This window comes from Nansenia antarctica (assembly GCF_963989245.1).
Source record: "Nansenia antarctica genome assembly, chromosome: 6".
NCBI lineage: Eukaryota > Metazoa > Chordata > Actinopteri > Argentiniformes > Microstomatidae > Nansenia > Nansenia antarctica.
This window is the reverse complement of record NC_137676.1, coordinates 19,122,713-19,150,100: the sequence shown is the minus strand read 5'-3', so window position 1 is coordinate 19,150,100 and position 27,388 is coordinate 19,122,713. Positions and strand designations below refer to the sequence as shown.

The window sequence follows — 27,388 nt, the reverse complement described above, 5'->3', positions numbered from 1 at the left end:
TGCCAGAGGTTTGAGAAGGTGAAGACTGAAGCCCCTGAGCTGAAGAGCATCAAGCCTGTTTCACCGTGGTACATGATTGGTGAGTTCTACACTTTTATATCCCAATTAATTTTTTGTTTCCCACCATGTTTTCTTTCAGTATGCTCTTTTAGTGTGAATGTTTTACTTCCGCTTGTCCAATGTTAGAGTATGCCAACACATTTTTCTTGCTAGGTGTGGACCTCATCGGACCGTTCAAGGCCTCATCCAGGAATGGCAATCGCTACTGCCTCACAGCGACAGATTACTTCACCAAGTGGGTGGAGGCCATTCCTATCCAGGTGTGTTATATCTGTGTTTAGTGTTGTTTTCTCAAATATAATGATCATGACCATGCTTTTTAAAATACTTGAATGTATTGTACTTGAACAGTTCATCACCATGTATCCCAATTTTCATCTGAAAATTAACATTATAAGTATTAATATAATAGTACCATATCCTGTGTGTATACACTGCTAGGACAAGACGTACTGGTTGTACACGGCGCTCAAGGCGCTCTGTCAAAATGTTTCAGTACGACTGGTAAACTACAAAGCCGCACCGCTTGCAGCATTACGGTAATCAGTAAACACCGGTAGGCTACTGTGCTTACTCACAGTCCCACACCACTTGTGTGTGTATAAAGACCCCAAGTAAAGAAGACTAAACAGACTTTCCGAGGGAACAAAGCGAGATGGCCACAGTTAGAGATGGCCACAGTTAGAGGACAAACGCGAACAGTGGGTTGTTGAACAGAGAGCAGCAAGTAGAAGTGTCTCTACAGTCACTATTCGAATGAAGGCAACAGCGCTAGCACGGGACATGAACATCGATGAATTTCGAGGCGGTCCTTCTTGGTGCTTTCAACTTGAAGTTTTAAAGTACCCACTCGATATAATAAACAACAGTTAGGAGGACCTTACGGAAGAGGAAACATCCGCTAACGCCAATCTTGTCATTTGTTGCTACGGCCCCTCCCATCAACCAATCATAGTGTCTTAGTCTCCTCTGGCCCTCCCATCAACCAATCATAGTGTCTTACTCTCCTCTGGCCCCTCCCCTTTAAAAGCGTTAGAGTTCATCTGATCTATAAAAGCGTTTCAGCTGTTCTGTGTTTGGGTCAGGGGGGTGTTCTATCAACGTCCCTAAAGGAGAATCCCGGCTTATGTTTGATGGAATCAAACCCCTAACCCCTAGGTTTGGTTCTGTTGATTTGTTTTACTAATAAACTTTGAGAAAAAAAAATGTGTTCATTGTCTTCTGTCTGCCCTGACAGGTGTCCACCATGGGACTGGGGGTGTTATAGAGACACTGTGATGTTATAGAGGTGTTATAGAGACACTGTGATGTTATAGAGGTGTTATAGAGACACTGGGGTGTTATAGAGGTGTTATAGAGACACTGTGATGTTATAGAGGTGTTATAGAGACACTGTGATGTTATAGAGGTGTTATAGAGACACTGTGGTGTTAAAGAGGTGTTATAGAGACACTGGGGTGTTATAGAGACACTGTGATGTTATAGAGGTGTTATAGAGACACTGGGGTGTTATAGAGGTGTTATAGAGACACTGTGATGTTATAGAGGTGTTATAGAGACACTGTGATGTTATAGAGGTGTTATAGAGACACTGTGATGTTATAGAGGTGTTATAGAGACACTGGGGTGTTATAGAGGTGTTATACTGTAGAAGAATGTCTTTTTTTCTAAATAAAATTAGTCCCCTGAAGAAGGTGATGCTACAGCATACAATGTGATTCTAGAGAATTGCTCTGTTTGTAGTCTACTTGATGTATTTTTATCAGCTGTTAAATCACCACAGCGGTTAATCCACTAATAGAGATAATAGCAGATTGAAAATGCTTGTAGCCAACTACTCTATAGCTCGTGGTCGCAGCTATTGCGAATTGCTATTCACGCGAGTCAGCTGTGAATCACCGCAGGTCCTTGTGTGTCTGTCTGTGTGTGTCTGTCTGTGTGTGTCTGTGTGTGTCTGTCTGTGTCTGTCTGTGTCTGTCTGTCTGTGTCTGTCTGTGTGTGTGCGTGTGTCTGTCTGTGTGTCTGTCTGTGTGTGTCTGTGAGTGTGTGTGCGCGCAATTGTAAAGTGATCAGCCACACCATCAGGACTGGACACAGCCTCCTGTTCTGTCTGTTCTGTTGGAGGCAGACGGAGGCTGAGGAGGGACATGCTGCTGCTGCCATGTGCACTGCTGTGGCCATAGAGGACGCTGATAAAACACTGTCTCCAGCACCTCAACAACATAGCTTCTGATTGGCCAAAAATGTTGAATTTGGCGATGAATTTGGCGTGTGTATGCTACAGAGGTGTGAGGTGAGATATTGTTCAAGAGAATGTTGGGTGTTCAGCTGTCACAAAAGAGTTCTTTTTGTAATGTTCCATGTTAAAGAAAATATTTCAGACCATGTCTCTCTGGCGTTCACTGCTCACTAGCGCCCCCCAGCTACCACTGGTGTTGTCCACAGCCTGTTGAGATTCATTGGGGGGGAGCGGCGATATCGGACTTCATTAAAGATTATTTGGAGTTTTGCTAAATGACAATGTAAACAGTGTTGCACAATAAACAAGCATGATGCGTTGTGCTTCCTTGACATGTAAAAAAAAAAAAAAAAAACGACCACTCATGTTTCTGAGGATTTAGTAAAGAACTGAACTACACTCCAGCGTCTGAGGATTCATTGATGTGTCAGTGTGTGTTCGCTATCTGTTGAAGTTGCGCCTTGTTACACCTTGTTACACCTTGTTGCAAAAATGGATGACGAACGGCTGATACTTGAGGTGGAGAAATATATATTTTTGACAGTGGAGCAGGTAGAACGTTGACGGTGACAACGCTCAGGTGGAGCATGGACAACGGGAAGTTGACACAACACCGATGGAGAGGTGACGCAACGCAGTAGGTGGAGCTTGGGCGTAACGCAACCCCAGTCAAACGTTTGACTGCAGTATCTTCTACTCTATGCGCCTTATAATCCGGTGCGCCCTGTATATGAAAACAGTTCTAAAATAGGCCATTCATTGAAGGTGCGCCTTATAATCCGGTGCGCCTTATAGTGCGGAAAATACGGTACACACTAAATGTGTCAACACTTACAAGGAAAGACTCTCTTTTTGTTGTTGCAGTGAATTGACCTCTCCTCTTCTCCCCTCCTTGTCCCTCCAGGCGACAGACAGTGACCAGCACCCCCTGCTGGATAGAGCTGCACCTCAACGGCCCCCTACAGTGGTTGGACAAGGTGCTCACGCAAATGGGTTCCCCCAGCATCCGCTGTTCGAGCGTGTCGTAGACAAACCCTTCCCCTCTACAACATCTCCATCATGGGGGGAACTCTACAACCACCCTACAAGCTATCCTGTCACCCCACCAGTGAATGAATCCACAGACCACAAACCCACAGACAGTCACCAAAAACTGATGCACAGGGGCTCAGCAAGCATTAACACTAGGAAAGCCGTGAGGTGTCATCGGGCACCAGTGAGTACAAAAAAATTTCTACCATTGCACTCGATCAAATGTCAGGACCCTCCTTTCATGACTTTTCCTAGATATGTGCGTTCTACCACCCAGCATCTTTACATTTTCAAAATCGAGTTAGTATAAAGCGATTTTGCAGTATTTCTGTGTGTGCCTGTGTATTTGCCTTGGGATTCGGCTGCCATCTTTTTCTCCAAGGCTGCAATTCTCTTTTATATCAGCAGAGGTAGCAAGGGGGCACACACTGTGCTCAACCTTCAGGCTTCAGTGCTGAATTAGATACAGTGGATAAGACTGATATTTGTAACATAGTGTTTATATATAGGCAGGGGTGCACATAACTGGTGCGACAGTGCGCATGCGTCGCCAAAATGCATGCTGCGCGGCAGATCAGCCGCATGAAAGCGCTCTTGCGCACCAACAGCTGGAAGCGCTGGGAGAGGAATTTATTTCCTCAAAATCCAACTGCTGACTGCTGCACCACTGAGGCAACCGACGAGCCGTCAAAATGTCCAAGAAGCAAGCCCCACTAAGTAATTATTTTGGTGTTCCGCCACCTCCTAAAAAAACCACCAGACTGAGCCATTACCTGAGCCGCACAGAAAACGTGCATTTGTTGAAAAGTGGCTGCAGGATGTCGGCTGGCTAATGGCTAATGATGAGCGCACCGTGATGTGGTGCAAAATATGCCGTGAGCATCCCAATCTGGCCGATAAAAGCAACGCTTTTTATTTGGGGACAAAGAATTTCAGTCATCCACCGTTTGATAAGCATGAGAAAAGCAAAGAGCACGTTAAGATAGTTGAAACTATTGATAACAGGAGCAGCCAGGATCGCAGTCGCCCGCTTGACAGGTGGCAGGACAACATTAGTGAAGAACAGCGTCAAGGACTGTGTAATATATTTCTCCTGGCCTTTCACAAAGCGAAACATGCACGCCCAATGCATTCATTTGAAGAGGACATTCCTCTATTCGAGAGGCTTGGAGTTAATGTCGGGAGTGCATATCATACACGAGAAGCAGGGTCCCGCATCGTGCAGACTATCGCACAGACAATCAGCTCGGAACTATTTAAGAAATTAAAAGCAGCAGAATTCTGGGGTCTGCTCTTTGACGGATCAGAAGACATCAACAAAACCGAGCGGGAAATCGTGTACATTGTGTCGGTGTCGAGCAACGGAGAGGTTAGCTCAGATTTCCTTGGATTAATTAATCTGGGGGTGAAGCGATCAGCACAGGACATAGTGGATGGACTTGTGCAACTTTTCCAGGAATGTGGTCTCGCGGAGGAGTGGCAGACGAAGTTAGTCTCTGTGTGCACCGACGGAGTGGCTGTCAACGTGGGAGTATACAACGGAGTCATTCCCAAATTACGTCAGAAGGTGGTCATCGGGGATTCCCTGGTGCACATAATGTGCACGGCCCATACCCTGGAGAACACCGCGAAGTCAGCTGATCGTATGGTACCATACTGTGAGTCATTCAATCGTTCTGTTGTCAAGTTGCTTAGCTTTTATTTGCAGAAGAGGGGTGCAAAAAGAACAGCACAACTACAGAAACTGTGTGATGAGAATGGCATTGCCTTCCTAAAACTAGGAAAGTTCCACAATATTAGATGGTCTGCATGGAGACAGAAGACTCTCTTGAAAATATGGAGACTATTACCTGCCATCAAAATTCAACTGGCTACAAGTGATGACAGTGACCTGAAACATGTCTGCACTCAGCACTTTCACTGTTTCCTAGCCAACATGCTCGACACTGGAGGAATCTTACAGTTCCTCTCCCTCAAGTTCCAGCAAAATAAGTTGAGTATTGGTGAATGCAAAGATGAGCTCATGGTAGCTATTGGACAGCTGACACTTCTGCTTGACAGTGATGGCAAGTACAGGAAAGAGGCTGTTGCAAATGCAGATGCTGACAGGGACAAGATTCATGTACTGAGAGGTCTAATTGAAGAGTTTGAAACCCGATATGAATCCCTCAAGTCATGTGATCAATTTCTAATTTTTGATCCTTCAACTTGGCCTCAGGAAATGAAAGGCCTCCACAGTTTTGGCAACACCACACTTGATGGCATCCTCCAGAATTATGAGGCCAGCATGTCTGTTGACAAAGACTCCACTCTAAGAGAATGGATGAGGTTAAAGCAGTCAGCAAAACGGTTAGCAGCCTCCTCAGTATATGACTTGGTCAACATAGTGAAGACAAGCAACCCAGAGACTTACTCCAACATTTGGAAAGTCATTCTGTTGTCCCTTACACTGCCCTTGAGCAGTGCTGCATGTGAGAGGGGATTTTCACACCTCAATATCATAAAAAACAAGTACAGATCCCGCCTGTCAGACTCTCGCCTCTCATCCCTGATGCACATCCACCTGTCTGAGATGACAACAGAGATGTTTGACCCAAAGCCAGCTGTTGACCTTTGGATGCAAACAGCTGATCGCAGGCTCAACCAGGGGGGGAGGAGTAAGCAACATCCTCTACCATGGTACAGGTAGAGGACAGTGATAACAGCAGTCAAGGGAGCAGTGATGATGATGAGCTTGTAGCTGCAGCATAAATAAATGCTTAGGCTGTAACTTTTTGTTGAAAAGTTTAATTGTGTTTATTGTGTTTAAAGGAGTCTGACAGACGTTCATGCTTAATGAGCAGTCATTTGATTTTGCATTTGTTTCTTTTGTTTTGCACACAATCATTTGTTCGTTCATCTTTATTTATGAATAAATGTCGTTTTGCTAATATAAGTTATCCATGTATCCCTTTTTTATCCATCCTGTGGGACGGGTCGTGACTCGCGAGCTCGGGGAGCACCAAGCAGCATCCCTAGGTGCTCCTCTGAGCACTGGCCCCAAAAAGGTATGTGCACCCCTGTATATAGGCTATATATAGCAATAGTGATACATAAGATATGTATATGTACAGACAGTTATGAAAATTATAAACTGTACAGTATGTCTCCCAATCCCTTCAGATTTGTTGGAGCTGAGGTTTTTTTTTCACAGCGGGTTTACCCAAGTTCCATGCAATAGTGATAAGATATTATGATATGTGTAGCCTATGTACAGTTATGAATGATACACTGCACAGTATGTACCTATCAAGTTGTGTGGTGCATGCATAGCTACTGCAGCAAAGTAATTGGAGTAACCTACGTTTGATTATGCCTGTACTCATCAACGAATATTATATAACGAACGGATATTTATAATGTTATTGTATAATGTTTTTTTCTGAGTGGGGCAGTCCCACTCATAGTTTTCATGTTATTGGACTGATATAGTGAAGACAGACAGGAAAGTAAGGAGAAGAAGGGCCGACATATGTGTGCACGACCACGGTGCTAGACCACTGGACCATGTTAGGCCACCAGTATATTGATAATTGATAATAAGATATTGAGGGTAATCTTATTCTCTAACTGTTTCTTGATCGTTTCCCATCAGCAAACAATAGCTGCCAATTCATGAGGGAGCCAAGCGGGTTTCACACCTGCACGTGCTGCTGTCTGATTAACACGTGCACGCGCGTTGCTGATCGAAGAGTCACTGTGGAGGACTGTTTCATTCTTCTTTATTTAACTTATCTTTGGAAGCTGGGTCCCTGACATGCCAGACACTGAGACCATGCATGAAGATTATATTAAAGCAGCCTTGAGCAGCAAGTGGCCGAGAGCAACATGTACCAATGCAACCTTAACCCTGAAAGAGATGTGCCTTCAAACAACCAGACTTCACATGAATGTACTAGACAAGAGTGCTCTCGACCTCCCAACGTCACTCTTAAAGGACCTTCTGCCTCATTTGAATATTGTTGATCTCGATAGAATTCACGAAGCAGTGAAACTCAAAGGGATCTCCACCTCGTATGTGTGGGCAGGAATGTTAAGAGATTTTTATGCCAAGGAGAATGCAATACTCACAGAGGATGAATGGAAACAGAAAGCCATGGAGAAGCTCTTTACCCTGATGGCTATAAGTTCAAAAATGTCAAAAGATACCTTTCAAATGTTAACTTTCAATCCCTCCTCTTGACTATGGCCAAATATGTCCTACATCTGTCTCTTCAACCCTCACACTATATTGTCAGTTTCACTGCAGAGTTGTGGCCTGTTCTGAGTGTCCTAGAGAAGGGTGTAAGGAGAGTTCAAGTGTCAAATTGCAACGTAAGCGAACAGGATGCACATCGTGTGTTGTACGTCTTGCACCGTATCCTTGATCATGGGATCGCCCAACATGTCATTATAGATCAGAATACAGGTCCTAGTTTACTGGCTTGGATTCTTCACGGTAGAGGACCTCAGAGTGCAAGCCACACATGCCCATTGGAGTCCATGCATGGACAGATGGCAACATGCTTTTCCACTAACATTGGAACCACTTCTGGAAACACTGAGGCGGCCAACTGCCAGGTCTCAGAGAAGGAAGAGCTTTCTGAAGACGAAGAGGACCATGGGACTCCATGCAAGCAGCGAAGGTTAAGTTTAGCCGCAACACAGCGAGAGGTGAAGAAGCCCAGTCCCCCATGCCGATGTATGGACCATGAGCGACTGTGTAGGATATTCAATCCCTCTGCCGGTCCCACAAGGGTGGATTGCCCTCGGGGACGGATCCAATCACTGGAGATCTGGAGGGCCAGGGGTGAAGTCTTTAACGTACTGTTTCCTCTCCTGCCCTCTTGGCTGTGCCTTTGCTCGCTAAGCCTTCATAGTGGAAGTTGTCGGTCAGCTCTAGGCAACGTAGAGGTTTTTGAGGAGAGGGACGTATTGAGGTTGGCGCAGTCTCTCAAGAAGCTGTATGAGGGAGAGTGACGTGACGCAGGAATACAAGATGGCAGCCTAAAGCGTGCTCTCGTCGACTTTGGGACTAAAATCCTTTAAATTATCCTTAATAGTGTTCAACTGTTAACAATTTGAGGGGGACATTTTTAAGTGACGGGAGATATGGCAGAAGACCCCAAAAATTCGGCGAAGGAGTCAAGACAGAGACTTCGTTCAGCCACACAAACGCAACTCCACATGCAAGCTAACGGGGATGATGCTAACGAGGTAGAACTAGCTAGCAAAGCTCCTGTTGATAGCAGAGTTACTGAGTATGATATGGCTCAAATACTCGAGATGCTGAAGAAGATATCGGAGGACACGGCAGAAATGAAAGAAATCCGACGTTCTGTGAGTTCCATGGACGCTAAACTGACCTCGCTCGGCACACGCACTACTGAGGTGGAGGAACGAGTGAGTAGGCTGGAGGACGAACAAGCTAACAGGAGTGCCGTTCCTGCAGTCACTAAAGCGGACTTGCAACAACTAACAGACAGGCTAGCTGACGCTGAAGACAGATCCAGACGCAATAACCTCAGATTCGTTGGGATACCAGAGGGAGCTGAAAAGAACGACATGACTGCCTTCCTGAACAAACTCATCTCAACATCCCTGGATATCAACCCTCCCCCAGGTGGAATCGAAATGGATCGCGCTCATAGGATTGGAACACGTTTGGATACCGGAGACAAGGGCAAAGTGAGAACCATCGTCGCCCGCTTTCTGCGCTACAAAGATTGCCAGAACATCCTCGAGGAGGCACGGAAGAAGAGACGCATAACGTGGGACAACAAACCGGTGATGATCTTCCCAGATTACTCGAAGGAGACCCAGCGGAAGAGAGAAGCATTCAACCTTTGCAAGAGAGCACTCCATGAGCGCAAGATCAAATTCAGCCTGCTCTACCCTGCACGTCTGAGGATCTCCACCGATGGAAATGGCCCACGGGTGTTTGACAACCCGGAGTCAGCGTTACAGTTTATTGAGCATCGCTGAGGACGGTAGGCCTACTGTAACGGTGCGTTTTCAAGAAACCTTAATTTGGGATATGGTTTAATAGGTGCGGGGATTATTTAATTTGTTTTAACGCAATATACGTATTGGTCTATTACCCGCTTGGCACCTTGTACAGTTTATCTGACATTTGAGTTTGTTCTAAGCTATGTGACCAACATGTAAGCTTGTTATGGCCATAATTCTCCAGTGGGTTATTTTACTAACTGTACAACCCCTTACAATTCTGATGGACACATCATCTGAACACATCTTGGACAATTTACCCAAAGCAGAGGGCTTTTGGGCTGACTTGTTCTAAGTCATGGACCTAGGAAGGTTATTGTTTTGTTTTACTATGATACTGTTCTTAGTCATATTGTTCTCTGCTTATAGAGATCACCAAGTTTTTTGTTTTGTGTCTTATAAGTTACATGTTATTATTTACTTTGTTAATGCACCAGGGGTCTTACATTATATTATAACCAACACTCATTCTATGGTTAAATACGTAAACATTTATCTATGACTAGCAATCAGAGGAATTTGTGCTATTCCACCTGGAATAAAAATGGATTAGGGTGTCCAGCTAAGAGAAAAAAGATTTTGAGACATTTGACAATTAAAAAACAGGATATAGTTTTTTTGCAGGAAACACATTGCTCTCATCAGGAATCAGTTAAACTATGCAGAGAATGGGTGGGGCATGTATTCTTTAGTGCTGGGTCTTCTAACAGTAAAGGGGTAGCCATACTAATTAACAAAGGTTTGCAATTTAAGCTAAGGAAGGAGGTTAAAGATGAGGAGGGCAGATTAGTTATAATATTGGCTGACATACAAGGTCAGACCCTGATATTGGCCAATGTATATGCACCGAATGCAGATAATCCTAGTTTCTTTGCGGACTTGGAAAGTAAATTGTGTGATATTGGACAGTACCCTATAGTTTTAGGGGGAGATTTCAATAATGCCCTAGATAAAATCCTGGATCGCAGTAAGCCAACAGGAGGTAGAGAGACTGATTCTGTTTTAATTATTAAGAGAATATGTCATTCCATGGGCCTTGTAGATGTATGGAGGCTGAACCATCCAGTGGATAGGGATTATACTTTCTATTCAGGAGCACACAAAGTATACTCGCGAATAGACTTTTTCCTTATTTCGAGATCCTTATTGCCCTCCATACTGGCCTGCATTATTGACAGCATTCTGTTGACCGACCATGCTATGGTTAGATTAGATATGACTCCATATCGAGAGACCATGAGGTCACGAGTGTGGCGCTTTAACTCATCGCTGCTACGGGACGTTGGTTTTAGGGAGGAGCTTAGGGCACAGATCAATCTATACTTGGAGACCAATGTCCCTACGGCTCCCTCCGCCATAGTAGCATGGGAGGCCATGAAGGCTTTTCTCAGGGGATTCATTATTCAGTACTCCTCTCATAAAAAAAAGGCTTCCACTGCTAAACTTCTAGATTTGGAAAGGGAAATTAAGAATATAGAGGATAAATTAAAAAGGAATATATCTGACGTGCTTTGTAAAAAACTGACTCATCTTAAGTATGAATATAATACTATAATATCTAAGAAAACTGAGTTTCTTCTGTTTAGAGCTAGGCAGACTATTTTTGAATCTGGGGACAAGGCGGGAAAATTATTGGCTAGATACATTAAACAGAAAGAGTCTAAATCTATTATAGCAGCAGTGAGGGATGCAGAAGGGACATTGGCAACTGAACCTAGTAAGATAAATGACATCTTCAAAGACTTTTATATAAACCTCTATACGTCTGAAAGCACTGCCACGGATGACGAGATAGTATCCTTCCTTGATAATTTGAACCTCCCTAAACTGAGTGGTGCACAACAAGAGGAGTTAGAGTCACCTATTAGCTCACAGGAGATTATTGAAGCAATCAAGGCCCTACCAGCAGGCAAATCGCCTGGCCATGACGGCTTTACAGCTGAATTTTTCAAATGTTATGCTGAAGATCTCCTGCCATTGTTTGAAAAGATGCTTACGGAGGCTTTTGAAAGTGGTAGGCTACCTCAGTCTCTAAATCAAGCAATTATTACACTTATATTGAAAAAAGAGAAGGATCCGACTGATTGCAAAAGCTATCGTCCGATAAGTTTGATCTCAGTCCATTGTCGACTACTATCTAAAATACTTGCTAATAGATTAGATAAAACACTTGGGTCACTTATCCATCCGGACCAAGTGGGCTTTATTAGACGTAGAAATTCTTCTGATAATGTGAGGCGCCTTATAAATATTATGTGGTTTATGCGAAATTCTAACAATCCAACAGCGGCCATCTCGCTCGACGCTATGAAAGCGTTTGATAGGATAGAATGGAGATACATGTTTCAAACATTGAAGGCTTTTGGGTTTGGCCAAACATTTCTGAGATGGATTGAGATCCTTTATGAAGACCCGGAGGCAGCGGTGAACACAAACGGTCTAATATCATCCTATTTTACACTTGGTAGAGGCACTCGGCAGGGCTCGGCGCTGTCACCGGGTCTCTTCTGTCTAGCCCTCGAACCCCTTGCAGTAATGATTCGTAACAACCCGAATATTCCAGGAATTAGAATAAATGAGTCCACGCATAAGCTTATGTTATATGCGGATGACATATTATGGCTTGCCTCGGACCCAGGTAGATCTGTCCCAGCACTTTTAGACAACATCGAGTCCTTCTCCAAGCTATCAGGGTACAAGGTCAATTGGTCTAAGTCCGAGGCTCTTCCACTAACTTCGTATTGCCCTAAGACTTTATTCCAGGCAGGGTCTTTTCAGTGGCCTATGGAAGGTATAAAATACCTAGGTATCCTTTTTCCTCATCAAACCAGCAAAATAATAGAAAAAAATTTCGACCCACTTTTTAAGAAAATTGCTTTAGATACAGAAAGGTGGTCAACACTGTTTCTATCATTATGGGGGAAAGTCAATGTCCTGAAGATGAACTGTATCCCGAGATTGAATTACCTGCTCCAATGCCTTCCTATTGCCATACCCCAGGTGTATTTCAAAAGGTTTGACCAAATTTGCAGAAAGTTTCTATGGAATGGTAAACGTGCTAGGATAAAGTTGGAAAAGCTCCAAGTCCCGATCAATAAGGGTGGTATGGGTTTACCTAAACTAATATTGTTTCACTATGCCTACTGCCTGAGACACATTGCTCAATGGACACTGCCACCTGAAAGGGCCCCTCCTTGGTTTGAGATTGAGCAAAAATTGCTTTCCCCTATTGCCCCTATAAATTCTATGTCCAGCAAATTATCATTTGAATTACGATCCCATCCTATAATAGCCAACCTCTACAATGTATGGAAGAAAATATGTAAGTCCTTTAAAGTAAATGTCTATCTTAACTCTGAATCCTGTATTTGGAATAACCCCAAATTGCAAATAAATAAGTGTTCCTTTATATGGAAGGAATGGGTAAGAAAAGGAATTGTAACATTAACAGACATATATGGGGGAGATGGTCTGAAATCATTTGAGGAGTTGGTTAATGAATATGGGTTGCCTAGACATGATTTTTGGAAATACTTGCAACTCCGCCATTTGCTGGACAGTATTCTAGGTAAAGGAATCACACCTCAACAGTCAACTCTTCTGTCTGAGATTACAAAGATAATGGGTATGGGACATGAGGCGGCTATCTATTATAAAATGGTTTTCCAACAGACGGTTAAGGTATCCTATGCATTGATGGTCATTTGGTCAGTTGATTTGAAAATTGATTTCACAGAAAAAGAATGGGACAAAATATGTGAGAACATTAAGAGAGTATCGAGAGACATTAAAATTAGACTGATCCAGTTCAAGGTTCTTAACCGGTTCTACTGGACCCCCTCCAGGATGTTCAGGCTGAAGCTCAAGGACAATGCTGATTGCTGGAAATGTTGCAGGCCGGAAGGGACCCTGGTTCACTTACTTTGGGACTGTCCTATGATTCAAAATTACTGGCGAAAGATCCACGAATGGGTGCAAAACATTACCCAGGACAACTTTGAGTTTTGTCCGAGACTGTATGTTCTCAGTGATCCACAAATGACGTCTCTATGTGGAGCTGCAGAATTTATTCAGACCAGTATAATGGTTGGAAAACAAATCATTATGAGACACCGGAGGAACGCAGGGGAGCCGTCTTTCCAGGAATGGCTTATGGAGTTGGCAAAGGTGGCAGCATACGAACAAATGTCCTTCAGGACTATGGACAGAAATGAACAATACACAGCAAAATGGGGAGGCTACTTGAGATATATTGCTAGTCGGTTGTAAGACTTAAGTTGACAAATTGGATAAGTGATGAATGTAATCTAGGGGTGCTTTTTTATTTATTTTTATTTTTATTGTATATTTTGTTTTTTTCTCTGTATTATTTCTGTTTGATGACAGCAAGACTTATTCGGTGATATTGTTACCAGTTTATACAAAAGGTGTATAAGTCAAGAAATGTGTTAATTGAAAAATTCAATAAAATACTGATTACAAAAAAAAAAGAAGCTGTATGAGACGTCAGTACCCTGCCTCACCCGTCACTCATGGAATCCCTGCTCAACGCCTGCCCCAACCTGAGGTCATTCTCAATGGAGATCCACCCTATAGCAGGGAACCACAGACCTCAGCAGAGACTGGCCCTACGGTCTGCAGGCCACTCAGAATTGCTACTTGAAAATCTATCTGTGAAATTACCCAAAGTCCGGAAAAACCTGGAGGGCCTTTCTTCTGTGCTGAAACGCTCTCCAAATCTCACATCACTTCACGTCGAGGGAATCCAGAGTTCACGTGGCTTCTCTCTCAGCCCGTTCCTCAACACAGTTTCAGAGTCAAACCGAAATCTCAGGAAATTGGACTTGGAGGACATGAACCTGGCTGACTGTCATTCTGAAATCATTAATCTACTTGACAACCGTATGTTGGAAGAGTTGTCTTTGAAGGACTGTCGGCTTCTTGAGAAATGCAGAGAGAAAGAAGACTTCCTCCGACAGCTGGTGAATTCTGTCAAGAGATGTACAACACTCCACTCCCTTAACCTGTCTCAAAATCGCCTTGCCAAGAATGTGACTGTACTTGGGGAACTGTTTACTGGATCCGTACTAAGCACAGTGAAAAAACTTGACATCAGTTCTAACTTCATTCAGCCACCTGAGCTGGAGAAGTTTGGCATGCTGCTGGAGACCAACTGCCTCCCCCAGCAACTGACCCTTGATCTCAGACGCAACCCCCTGGACCGAGACCCAGGGCTACGGGACAAGACACTACACACACTCGGTCGAGTCTGTCGACTCATTGCAGATCAATGGAACTCCAGAGACACTATGGCTGACCATCTTAGCGTCATGTGAATAAAAACCTCTTCAAACGCTGGAAAAAAATAAATAATAATAATAATAAAAATAAAAATAAAAGCCATAGGAGATGAGTCAAACTGCTCCAAAGTGATATCCACTTTCAGTGGTGTCTTAAAGGATGGGACGGGCGTCTGAAGAAGCTCCTCTCCCCCTGAAGGCTATGAGTAGCCTGAGTAGCCTGGTTGTGTGTGTGTTTGTGTGTATGTTTATTTAACCATCCTCTGGATGAGTTTATTGTTTATTTGAGTACGAGGCATTTGTTATAGTTCTAATTCTGTTTTATCTGTACCATTACAACTTTAATTTATCCTTGCTGTAATAAATATCCTTATTACATAACACCTGTAATTAGGGCTGGGTTCAAAAAATCGATTTCCCGATTCTGAATAGATCTTCATTGAATGAGCGATTATCGATTCATAAATCCCGAGATCGATCTTTTTCTTTCTTTCTTTTTTTTTTTGCTTGCAGCTTCAACCCGCAACGAGATCTCGCGCTACAAGAATTTATCATATCTCACGCAACGAGAGGTCTCAACACTAAAATCTAAAAACATGGCGATGGCAGGGACACTCAAGTCACCACCAGGCTTAAAGTCAGATGTCTGGGTGCATTTTGGATTTAAAAAATATGACGATAGAAATGAGCTGGACAAAAGCAAAGTCATATGTAAGCTGTGCGCAGTGGAAGTTAAATTTAGTGGAAACACCACAAATCTACGGAACCACTTATTGAGGCATCACCCTGAGGTGAAACACGGAACAGCGGATCCGAAACAGGCCTCGCTGATAATGACATTTGGTTGCAAATTGCAATCAAATTCTCCCCGTGCCCAACAAATTACAGAGGCTGTAGCACATTTTATTTGCAAGGATATACACCCGTACAGCGTTGTTGAAAATGCTGGCTTTCGAAAACTCGTCAATGTATTAGAACCACGCTACGTGTTACCGACACGCAAACAGTTAAGTGCAGTGATAGTCCCAGACATGTACGCGCAGGTGAAACGTGATATCGCAACTTCACTTCAGGTAGGCTATGTTTGTAGCCCCTTTATTTACATCGGCTGCAGTAAAGCACGTTAAAAAGCACTTTTTGTAGTGTCTGATTTAGCTAAATGTTGGTCAATGATGTTCATTTATGTTCCAATAAAAAGTACATTCATGTAACTGCTTTGGAGTCAATTCTTAATGTAAACATTGATATGTTTAACAATGCTACATGTTATAGGGTTCCTTGAACCATTTATAGCATTAGTTCTGAGAATCTCTTTCATATTCAAGCAAAAAATGTATATTGTAACTAGATCGAATCGGAATCGAATCGAATCGCATCTCTGGCAATGAAGGCCTATCATTTGCCATGCTATTTTTTTTATTTAAGTGTTGTTAATCTTTTTCATTTTCTGACTGAGAAGTTAGTTATTTAAGTCACTGTTAATGTTACGAAATGTTAAACAAGAGCAACAAAGAGTGAAAAATAAAATAAAACGAAATGTTAAATAGGCCTATGAGTAGGCTATGTGAAAAAATTAAATACAACGAAATGTTAAATGAGAGCTATGAATTTGTCCTCATTCTTGCATGAGAATAGCGCTACGTCTGCCGCATTCCATTTAATAAAAGAGGGGAATTAGTTTCAGCTTCGCTACTGCTATTTAGTGCCCAACCAGAAGCAAGGCTGCAGCTTTGTGAATGAGGTAGGTCTGACTCCTCCTGCATTGTAAGAACTATATGAATCTATGATATATGTTCTAAACGGTATTTCCCTCATTTTCGGGGAAAAAAAAAAAAGCGTAAAAAAACCCTGTAAAAACATGAATATTCGGCGGGCCCGATGGAAAGCTTTGGTGGGCCGCATCTGGCCCGCGGGCCGCCTGTTGGTGACCAAGTTGTTTTTTAAGTATTTTCCAGATTGTACCCAGATAGCCCTGCTACGTCCTCCGTGAGGACCCGTTCCCCTGTACATAAGTCCCTGTCCAGCCCTGCTACATCCTCCGTGAGGACCACCTCTACCACACCGTCCGTGAGGACCACCTCTACCACATCCTCCGTGAGGACCACCTCTACCACATCCTCCGTGAGGACCACCTCTACCTCCTCCGTGAGGACCACCTCTACCTCAGGCTACTGCAAGTATGAGCCACAATTACATCATTGTTATTTTGAAATGTTCATATTGATTGTTTCTTTATTAATACATTAAATGTATGCTCTCATTCATTCACACAGAACCAAGATGTTTGGACAAAATTACATCTGGACAGTTACCTTTCATCCCCATCCACCCAGTACACTGGTAAGTCACATTGAATAGGGATTATTTAGAAATGTATTTACTCACAAAATGTTATTTTGACTGTACATATGTGCTTGTTTGTGTGTTTACACTAACAAGATGGTTATTGCTTACCTCAACAGGAGAGCTGATTGGTGTGATGTTACCTAACCCCCCAGATGTTACCCACCAACCCCCCAGATGTTACCCACCAACCCCCCAGATGTTATCCCCTAACCTCCCAGATGTTACCCCCTAACCCCCCAGATGTTCCCCCTAACCTCCCAGATGTTACCCCCCAACCTCCCAGATGTTACCCCCTAACCCCCCAGATGTTACCCCTAACCCCCCAGATGTTCCCCCCTAACCCTCCAGATGATACTCCCTAACGCCCCAGCTGTTACCCCCTTACATTATTATTACTTACTTTACTTATTTGACTTTATTCTATTATTGTTGAATTTGTGAAGGACATGTTACTCCCTAACTATTATGATATACCTGATTGTAACCTGTACAGTTCTTTTGCAAACGTTATCCCCCTGATGAATTCCCCCCTATGAATTTTCAAAGTGTTGTGTATATATATAAAGTTTATTCCGTTTTATGAATCAGTGTGGACTCGTGGTGTGTTTGTTCATCGTCTGACATTGGTCTCCCACCCCCATTTGGGTGGATCCACGTTTTATTACAATATCAACTACTATACTAGTCCAAAAGTTACATATGACTGTACTCAGTGGTGTAGTCTAGTTTTTTCTAGTGGGTATACTGTGATTTTGCCCTCCCAGTCAGAGCGACACCTGTCCCGTAGCGACACCCCATAAGCACCACCACACTCACTTATGCATACAGTATGCATCTACACCAGTCTTTGCTGCCTTGGGAGGGGGGGGTGGCATGGACTGTACTTGTATATCAAGCTGCCTCACGCTACAGAAACAGGAGATAGGCTGTGGCCAATGCAGTCAGATACTGTCTTTACTTACTCTCTCACCTGTAAGAAAATCGTATGTCCAACTACAAAAAACAGACATTTCCAATGAGTGAGGGTTTGTTCCAATGCTTCTATAATGTTTGTTCCAATGCTTCTATTTATACTGTAAATATACCATTATGGTATTACCATAAAGCCCAATTCTAGCAGAATAAGAAAGATTGTATATCTACTTTAAGTAAAATAATGAAGTGCATCCAGTTAGCTCTTTAGCTGGCATGTGTGCAAGGGCCTTAGTTTCACATATGAAACTATAATCAGACATTTTCTAGTCACAATAATAACGACTAATTTGAACCAACTTTCTCTGTCAGAACAGTCATTTATATTTGCTAACGTTTCAACTTGCTTACTTTCTTATGCAGAGCTTTCACCCTGCAAAAACTCTCTTGCGTCGCACGCGCACACTCGCGCAAAAACAAAACCATTCTCCAGCGCTGGCACAGCACGAAGCGAAGTGTGGAGGTAGGTCTGGCCCGCCCACCCCAAGGCAATCGTAGGGGAAATACTGAGAACATTCAGAACGACTGGTTATGTGATAACAAACATGTCCGAAAGTTCGAAGTAAGTGCTTCGTAACACAGACGGGGTGAATTTTATGAATAAAAGTGTGAAAGTTCTGTCACAAAACGCCGTTACGTATCCTCGCACATTTTTAAGTGGGTATACGCAAATCCTTGGCCTTTCCTAGTGGGTATACGGCGTAGTCCTGCGTATCACGTAGACTACACCACTGACTGTACTTATCATAACTGTACATATCCTATTCTAATGGATCTTGAACGAAACGCGCATTTTTTAATTAAGTTGAATTGCTGTGCATGGTTTTAGGATGCTTAGTCCCTAAGGCTCAAGTTGCGTTTGCAACTTTATGAGAAATGATCTGCTGATCAGACCTCTGTTTCTTTGTCTTGTTGACTGCATTATAGGTATTTCACTAATCAATATCATACATTGATGGGGATTAACGGCAGTGTTGGGGATTAACGGAAGTTCGGTTGTGTACTTGCCCACACCGTCATTCATCGTGATTACATTATGATACCATTGAAACCGGGAGCACTTAACCAATAGAGAATATTGCCAACATTGTATTGGACAGGGGGATATGATTTTACCAAGGTCTCCGCCCGAGACGTGGGTGCGCTCCGGGCTCTCTCCCTGCTGATTGCGCGATTTCCTCTGTGTGTGTGTGTGTGTGTGTGCACACCTGCATTTTATAACCTTGTATTTAATAACGTTTATTCCGTTCTGCTTTTATTTGATAGTCGGGGTCTTATAGGGCTCTCCCAACCCGAGGTGCTCTCCGCGCTCTCTTCCTGCTGATTGCGCGATTTCCTCCGTGTGTGTGTGTGTGCTCCGTAGTAGTATGCCGTTATGGAATTATATTTATCACTGTGATGTGATTGAACTAGCCAACTGTTTTCCTCTGTGCGTGTGTGTGTGCTCCGTAGTAGTATGCAGAGCGAATTACGTGTGAAATTAGCATGGTAGCAGGTGTTTTCATATAAAATGTTATATATTATATAGCTGACTAGTGAGCCTGCATCAACCTTAATGCTATTCAAGTGCAAGAAGATTACATTTGTCTTCTCAGTTTAAGATGCACACATTAATCTGCTGCGGTAGTAAACACAGCGCAGTAGAATGACGTCACAGGCGGTCAGATATTGGCCCTAGTCTGGAACGCACGTCTAGCGTTCGAACGATTAGCAAACGATTAGCAAGAGCGTTCGAACGATTAGGCCAGGATTTGGCATGACAGTTCCTGCCTGAAGATGACAAACATGAAGACCATCATTAGTTCATAATAACGGCAGCAACACGACCTATCTATCTATCTATAAGAATGGCAACACAAACCTTTTAGAATTTTACAAGATGCTGCTCAGCTTGGGATGCAGACATCTTTCCTGGTCTTTTGAGGCCTTGTGATGCAGGAGGAATCAAATGGAGCAGGAGAAGGATAGAGGAAAGGTCACCGTCCCATCCTAAACAAAGAAGATATCCTGAGTAAAATGGTTCATTCCCATCATCAGTGACATTAACATTAACATTTCAGAGTCATTTTAAATAATAATATAAACGAAAAAATTTTTTTCATCTAACCATCAGCATTTGTGTCAGCTCCCTCATCATCTGTAGATTCAGCCATCTCGATCAGCTCCTGAAGTTCAGCTCCCTGACTGGCAAGGGTCTTGCTTAGCGTGATGATCTTTTGCTTGAATGTAGTTGGCCACCTCTCCAAAAACTTGGCTGATGTCTCCTCTCCAAACAACAGCACAAAATCCTGTTCAATCTGAAAAACATCAGGTGGTGAAGTAAGCAGTACAGGCTCTACTTGCCTTCTGCTGTTCTGCAACAGTATTGCCATGCTACGAACTAGGGGTGGGCATCAATGATCGATTAATTGATCGATAAGGTCTTGGTCGATCACAAAATATTTTGATCGATAATCATTAATAATATATATATATATTTTTATTTTTTTTAGAATAATAATAATGGAAATTAGTTTGTCCACGTGTCACCAGATTGCGTTCGTCTCTCACCCCTGAACATGTTAACATGATCATCTTTCTGAACAAGAACCAGTAGGCCTGCCGCCTACAGTCTCTCGCTGGAGTTTAAATTTAAGTTAAGCTGGACGCTCTTAAGGACACTAACGTTTTCAGTCATCCTCCTATTTGTGAGTAACTGTTTTTTTACTGCTCCTATGGTGAGTTACTTATTTTCTATATTTTTATTTATAACGTAAAATGTGTTTTTAAGTTAAACAATTTAGGCTACTCACTGCCTTGTTTAAGAGGATTGTTATCTGACTGTAGTGTCTAGTTTGGATGTGAATGAATGAATGTGTGCAATAGCAACACAAATAAAGTTTTTTCCCCAAGGAAAACATGCTTGTTATTTCTGCCCTATTTAAATTATACAAAAAAAAAGCTTATTGATTAATCGATAATTGATCGTTAATTCGTTACGATTATCGGAAAAAAAATGTTGATCGTTTGCCCAGCCCTACTACGAACGGACAGAGATGGACACATGACACGTATAGAAGCAGCTGCACCGCATAAAAATAAGACAAGACAACAAACAAAACATTAGTTTTGAGTCAATTTCTTTCTCACAAAATATTTTACTTTTTCTCAAACACCGTTTTGGAGGCCAATCACCAGGATACACATGAATCGAACAACTACTATTACGGAAGTATTGTTTTTGTTTACATTTACTGGCCAACCTGAATTGGCATCTAGAGATTAAACGCAATGTATACAATTTAAAACTGTTCTTTAAAAAAGTCTTACCAAGCCCTTTACATCCAGAAAGCGTGGAAATTCGGTTAGGATGGTGGAGCATTTAATCAGGTCGTGGGTCATCTTCTTCCTGTACTCAAAGGTCGATTTCATCTTCTGTTTGACCGTTTCTTCATCAGAAGAATGCTTCATAAGAGAAATGGCCTCTCTGCACTGGTCTTCACTCAGGGTAACCGAAGTGGATGGACTGGACTCCCTCTCAGCAGTTGGCCCTCCAGAGTATAGTTGAGTGGGTCGTTTCTCAGATGAAGCCGATTTCCTCTGAATGGTTTTGATTCTATTTGCGAGGTATCCATCTCCACTCTTGGGGTCGAAATAATGTTCCTTAAGAAGATGAACGTGGTTACTAATCTTAAAGAAAAAGTTAACCAAGTCTCATTTGCTCAGATACCATACCAGACAAATTAAACACAGATGCTCTTTATCAGTTGTAATATATACTTGCATATCCATTTTCGGTGTAGGGATCCTTCAAGTATGGGAACAAGGAGACGATGCCTCGTGCAAACGTTTCCCTCACACTGCGCGGTAGTGCTGTCCTGAAATGAATATACACAAGCAGCATTCCTACTCTGTCAGGAGTGATTTTAGAAGCTGTATCATGCCAATCGAGTTTGATACAAGATAAATCTTCTCCCAATAGCAGTGGATGGCCAGCAGTAGCCTAACCAATTATTTGACTGAGATACTGATAGAGAAATCATTCTTAACAAACAGCAGAGCAAGTACTGCTCTACAATTTTCATTATGAATCTTTCCTTTAAACTTACCCATGAGTCTCTGTCATCTCTGAAACAAGAATGTTGATCATCATTCGTCTGGTGCTGTCAGTGAGGCTTTTAGATTTGGAGTATTCCTTGATGACAACCTCTCCACCAGGTTTCTTATTGAGTATGCTCTATCAGCTGTAAGAAAACAGCAGTGTTGAAGGGTTAGTTTACTATTTTGAACGTTAGACCCCATTTGCGGTCCCTCTATGAACCTGAAACAAAGAGAGCTTTTCTGCAGGGCTACAATAGAAGTCAATGGTAGCAGTAGCAGCCACGTCAGGAAACTCACCGAGTGGTCACTGGTGTCCGTTGATGTTCTGACAAAAAAAGTATGCTTCTTATCAGGTTTTATGTATCATTTAGCATTCAGTCGCAGTACAGCCATATACTTCCACTGAAAATAGTTCCATGCTAAATTATACATAAAACCTGATAAGATTTTTCGTGACTTTGAAAATGAGAGTTTAATTTTGAGTTTGGTAGTGGCTGCTACTGGTACCATTGACTTCTATTGTAGCCCTGCAGAAAAGCTGTTGCTAGCTCAATAATGGAGCGATCAGTGAAATGATGGTCTCTATGTTTCAGGTTCATGGTAGAGGAACCGCAAATAGGTTCTAATGTTCAAAATAGTGAACTAACCCTTTAAAATCAATTTGCTGGCACATGAATTGCAGAATGAATTACAAACATACATTTTTTGCTTCGTCATCAGATCTTTGACCTTTTCTTGAAGGGCTTCCATCCTCGCTCAAAATTATTGTATCATCCGACTCAAGGCCTGAGGCATTCATCTCAGAACCGGCAGAGGAAGGACTCATCAGGGGAGATGCTGAAATATACAATACACACAAATGTTATATTGAAAGTAATGCCACAAGTGACCAAGACTTGAAAACATAGATGGTTCCCACCCTATAGTTCCAACCACTATATCCTGATTTTACAGTTCATACATTTATGCAGTTTGAACTTCACACACTACACTGAACCGGCACCACCATAGCCCTGGACGTGATGCTGCAGAAGCTAGAGAGGGAGAGGAAGGTGGGCATCGCTGCCTTCATACGCACGATAAGACTGAGTCGTCCCCTGGTGGTTCAGACTGAGGTAAATACTGACTCCAGACTTAACCCCTATCAGACTGATAAAGACTGACTCTAACCCCTACCAGACTGAGGTAAAGATTGACTCCACACTATCTCCTATCAGACTGATAAAGACTGACTCTAACCCCTACCAGACTGAGGTAAAGACTGACTCCAGACTAACCCCTGACAGACTGGTAAAGACTGACTCCAGACTAACCCCTATCAGACCGGTAAAGAGTGACTCCAGACTAACCCCTATCAGTGGCGAGTGCTGCTAATGTTGGCGACAGAGAAGAACTCGAAATGCCTCCTTCGTCATTTAAATCCCATGTATGGGAGCACTTTGGCTTCTCTGTCAATTATAACAATGACGGACAGTGTCATTGGAAGTGTGGTCGATAAAAAAGTTACAGTGTTTAAGCGTTGTGCAACGAGAAAGTCGTACGAGCATGGCCACACAGTTGCCGCGACATCACCCTGGTGTGTTGACGGGAGGCATGAAAAAGGCACCTTGACAACTTCTGATAATGTAGCCAATTTTTTCATACCATGTTTAAAGTAAGGTTTCACTTTATTATTTAGTTAAAAGTAGCATAAAACATGTTTATTTGTCTGCTTTAAAGAGCCCAGTGATTCACTGCTGCAACCAGGTGCCTCCTCCCTCTCTCCTACTGCATACCTTAAGTTGAATGTGTGTTTCTGTTTAATATGTAGCCTAACGTTTGAGTGTAGAATATGTTATGTATGTATATATATATACACACACACATATATAGGCTATATATACCAGTTTTGACATCTTGAATGTTGTTGGGTTTTACACAGTAAAAGTGGTATTTTTTACAGAATTCGAGGAAAAAGCGTTTTATTTTTATTTTTTGTGTTGATCCGAAAAATGATCCGATCCGTGACTCAAAAACCGTGACACGATCCGATCCGTGAGTTAGGCGATCCATTACACCCCTAGTAAAGACTGACTCCAGACTAACCCGTACCAGACTGAGGTAAAGACTTACTCCAGACTAACCCCTACCAGACTGAGGTAAAGACTGACTCCAGACTAACCCCTACCAGACTGGTAAAGACTGACTCCAGACTAACCCCTACCAGACTGGTAAAGACTGACTCCAGACTAACCCCTACCAGACTGAGGTAAAGACTGACTCCAGACTCACCCCTATCAGACCAGCACATACCTTCATTGCCCAGTGTGAGCTTGAACACACCAAGATCTGACTCTTTCACCACCTCCTCAAACACATCCCCATCAACTTCAGTTCCAGATCCATCATACAGCTTTGCATCTGATAAACTGGTAACTGGGATTCCAAATTTCGGGAAAGCTGTGACAAACATTAAAACAACAGCCTACAATTAGATTTGCAATCATAATGGTAAAAGTAATCAGACTAAATCGCAAATTAAAAGCTTACCTTCAGTCAAAAGGTTGTCAAGTGTCAGGTCAATGATCTTGACATATTTTTGTTCACCATTGAACCTCACCTTGATCAGCATCTGGAAGTGGTGATACAAGATTAATTAATTAATTATTTTTGCCATTTAGCAGACGCTTTTAATCCAAAGCGATTTACAATTACGAATTACAGGGACATTCCCCCTGGAGTAAGATAGGCCACAATGGATGAAAAAGCATTACATTTGTATTTCAATCATGACACATTACAAGAGAGACAACTAACTTCTTCACCAATACTCATTTACTTAGCTATGGTAATTTCACAGTACAATATAATAAAGACAGACTGCAGGGAGAGGAGCGAGCTAGCTAGTTCAGTGTTGCCAGATTGGATTGATTGGCGCACGATAACTTAGACAACTCCCCACACAATGCAGTCTTTGCTTTCACTGGAATCTATGAACGTTAGCTATGTTAGGCTAGATAAAGAATACAACAGTCACCCTCCAATTAGCTAGTTTAATGTTGCTCATTTACATCTTCAGTGATGATGCTAACGCTAATCGTTGTAGGATTCCCCACGCACATGTTAAGTAAACTAGCCATTCAAGCTAATAGCTATGTTAGCCAACTCCCCACACGTGCACGTTGTTAACGTATTTTTACTGGAATCGAGAGACATTACAAAAAAAGACAACACAATCACCCCTCTACACTCTGTTAAGAACGTTAACTTTACCTCTACTGACATTGTCTAGTTAGATGTTAGCTAACTTGCCTTAATTATCTTCATGTGAACACTCGCACATAACGTTAGCCCTTTGGAAACCAGTATTTTAAGATATAAGATCAGCTGGAGTGTATGGTGAACTTTTATTCTAAAATGCTGCTTCTATTGAAATGCCAAAGTATCCGTTTAATTAATAGATGATTAGGAGACACTTACCGCATGTTGTTCGACGTCACTCGAAAATGGCATTCAGTGAAATGGCGCTGTGAACATTCTGCATGAAGAAACCACGTGACTGAAGAAACCACGTGGAACTGATTGACAAATGATGGGCGGGGCTTTCCAGAGTCTAACACCGTGTCAATTAACTCCTTGAATTATCACCAACACTGGAGGGAATATTACTCTAGCTGTTGTTGTAATAACTCGGAAAGAGTCAATGTATTTTTACACTGCATATTTAATACTGGGGAATTTACTGTGAATCCTGTTACATCTTAATTAGCCTAATTGAAATAGTACCTCGGGAGAGGGTTACACAATCATGAAAATCAGGATGATTTTCTATAAGAATCGCCCTTCATCTACAGAAAGAGGGGGTAACCTACATGCCATAGGCTACTGTACCTTTTCACTATCATCGTCATGTTCTTATTATAGTATAGTATAGTGGATAGTGTACATAGCCTTTATTTATGTAAACCAGCTCTTTTCCCTTCTTGTTTTTAGTTTTTTTTTTCCTAGCACCAGGGGAGCCCCCCCTCCCAAATTTCGTTGTTTGGTACCTGTACTATATCAATGACAATAAAGACCATTCATTCATTCATCATTCATATATCACATGTTTGATCATGTTACACTATTTGCGCTTCTGCTTAGATTATAAACTTCATTTCGTTGTCTGCTATTTGTACTCTGCAATGACAATAATATCTAATGTAATATTTCTTTATTATTATTATTATTATTAATAATAATAATATTATTACAATAGCCTAATTATTATTTTCATATTTCTATAGGCTAACAATCGCCCTTCATCTAGCCTAGAGGAGGTAAAAGAAAAAAAAGAACAATGGGAACGAAGTCGGTGGTTTGTCAAAATGTAAATAATATGTATTTTTCATGAAAGTGTGCGTCAGGGAGTCCTTTCCACACATGATAGCGACAATCTGTAGCACAGCCTCAGCCCCCAAACCTGCCGAAAGGTGAGGTTTGAAGCGCTCTCTCCTCTTAGTATGACATGTAACAACCCAGAGTGCTATATTGTAATGAGCAGTGTCTATTTATGTAAACCAGCTGATTTCCCTTATTGTTTTTTTAGTTTGTTTTTCTTTCCTAGCACCAGGGGAGCCACCCCTCCCAAATTTCGTTGTTTGGTACCTGTACTATAGCAATGACAATAAAGACCATTCATTCATTCATTCATTCATTCATTCATACATAAATCATTCAGTAATTCACTTCAGACAGTTCTGTCTGAATATTTGTTTAAACCCAATTCCTAACTTTTAAAACTAATTAGGAAAAAAGGCATCATGAGCAAAAATGTCCAGTTAATGTTTTATTGACATAAACACTTCTTTATAAGATACAGATTGGATAGCATTTATGGTATAGGCACAATATTTATTAAAACAACTCCGGAGCACTGTCTCCAAGGTTGTCGCTGTCAGTAGCTATCGCTATAGCAACTACAAAGCTAAAATATAGCCCATACATAGCATACACACACACACTTGGCAGCAAAAGACCACTCAGTAACACTGCACCAGATAACAAGAGATAACCATAGGAACGATCCCCTAACAATCTTACAGAGTGACAACTGCTAATTATTTAAACACTATCCCCTGACAAGTAGGTATTATTATTTCATACCAGTAGGGGGAGCCAAAAGCTTGTTTGTATAACACATTCAAAGGCAGTTCGGCTTTATGAAAAAAGCAGCCACAACCTCATATTCAGACAACTGACATGCTATATGGCTCAGTTTGTTCATAATGAAGGGTGGAGGTCATATGCATATGCATCCCAAAAAAAGCTCCTCAGTTTATTCACAACACTACTGTATCATAGTAGAAGAACT

General features: G+C 42.1%; 1 protein-coding gene and 1 pseudogene across 2 annotated transcripts in view; both read left to right on the top strand.

Moving 5' to 3' along the window:
- LOC308160365 (acidic mammalian chitinase-like) overlaps positions 1–27,388 on the top strand; it is a 685,529-nt pseudogene that overhangs the window by 357,958 nt on the left and 300,183 nt on the right. The window lies entirely within an intron of this gene.
- LOC308159615 (leucine-rich repeat-containing protein 41-like) lies at positions 7,155–14,694 on the top strand (the record flags this gene model as incomplete). The annotated part of the gene is made up of 3 exons (XM_080533436.1): positions 7,155–7,507; positions 9,001–9,303; positions 13,869–14,694. The coding sequence occupies exons 1-3, from the start codon at positions 7,230–7,232 to the stop codon at positions 14,692–14,694; spliced, it is 1,407 nt and encodes a 468-aa protein (XP_080389562.1). The 5' UTR covers positions 7,155–7,229.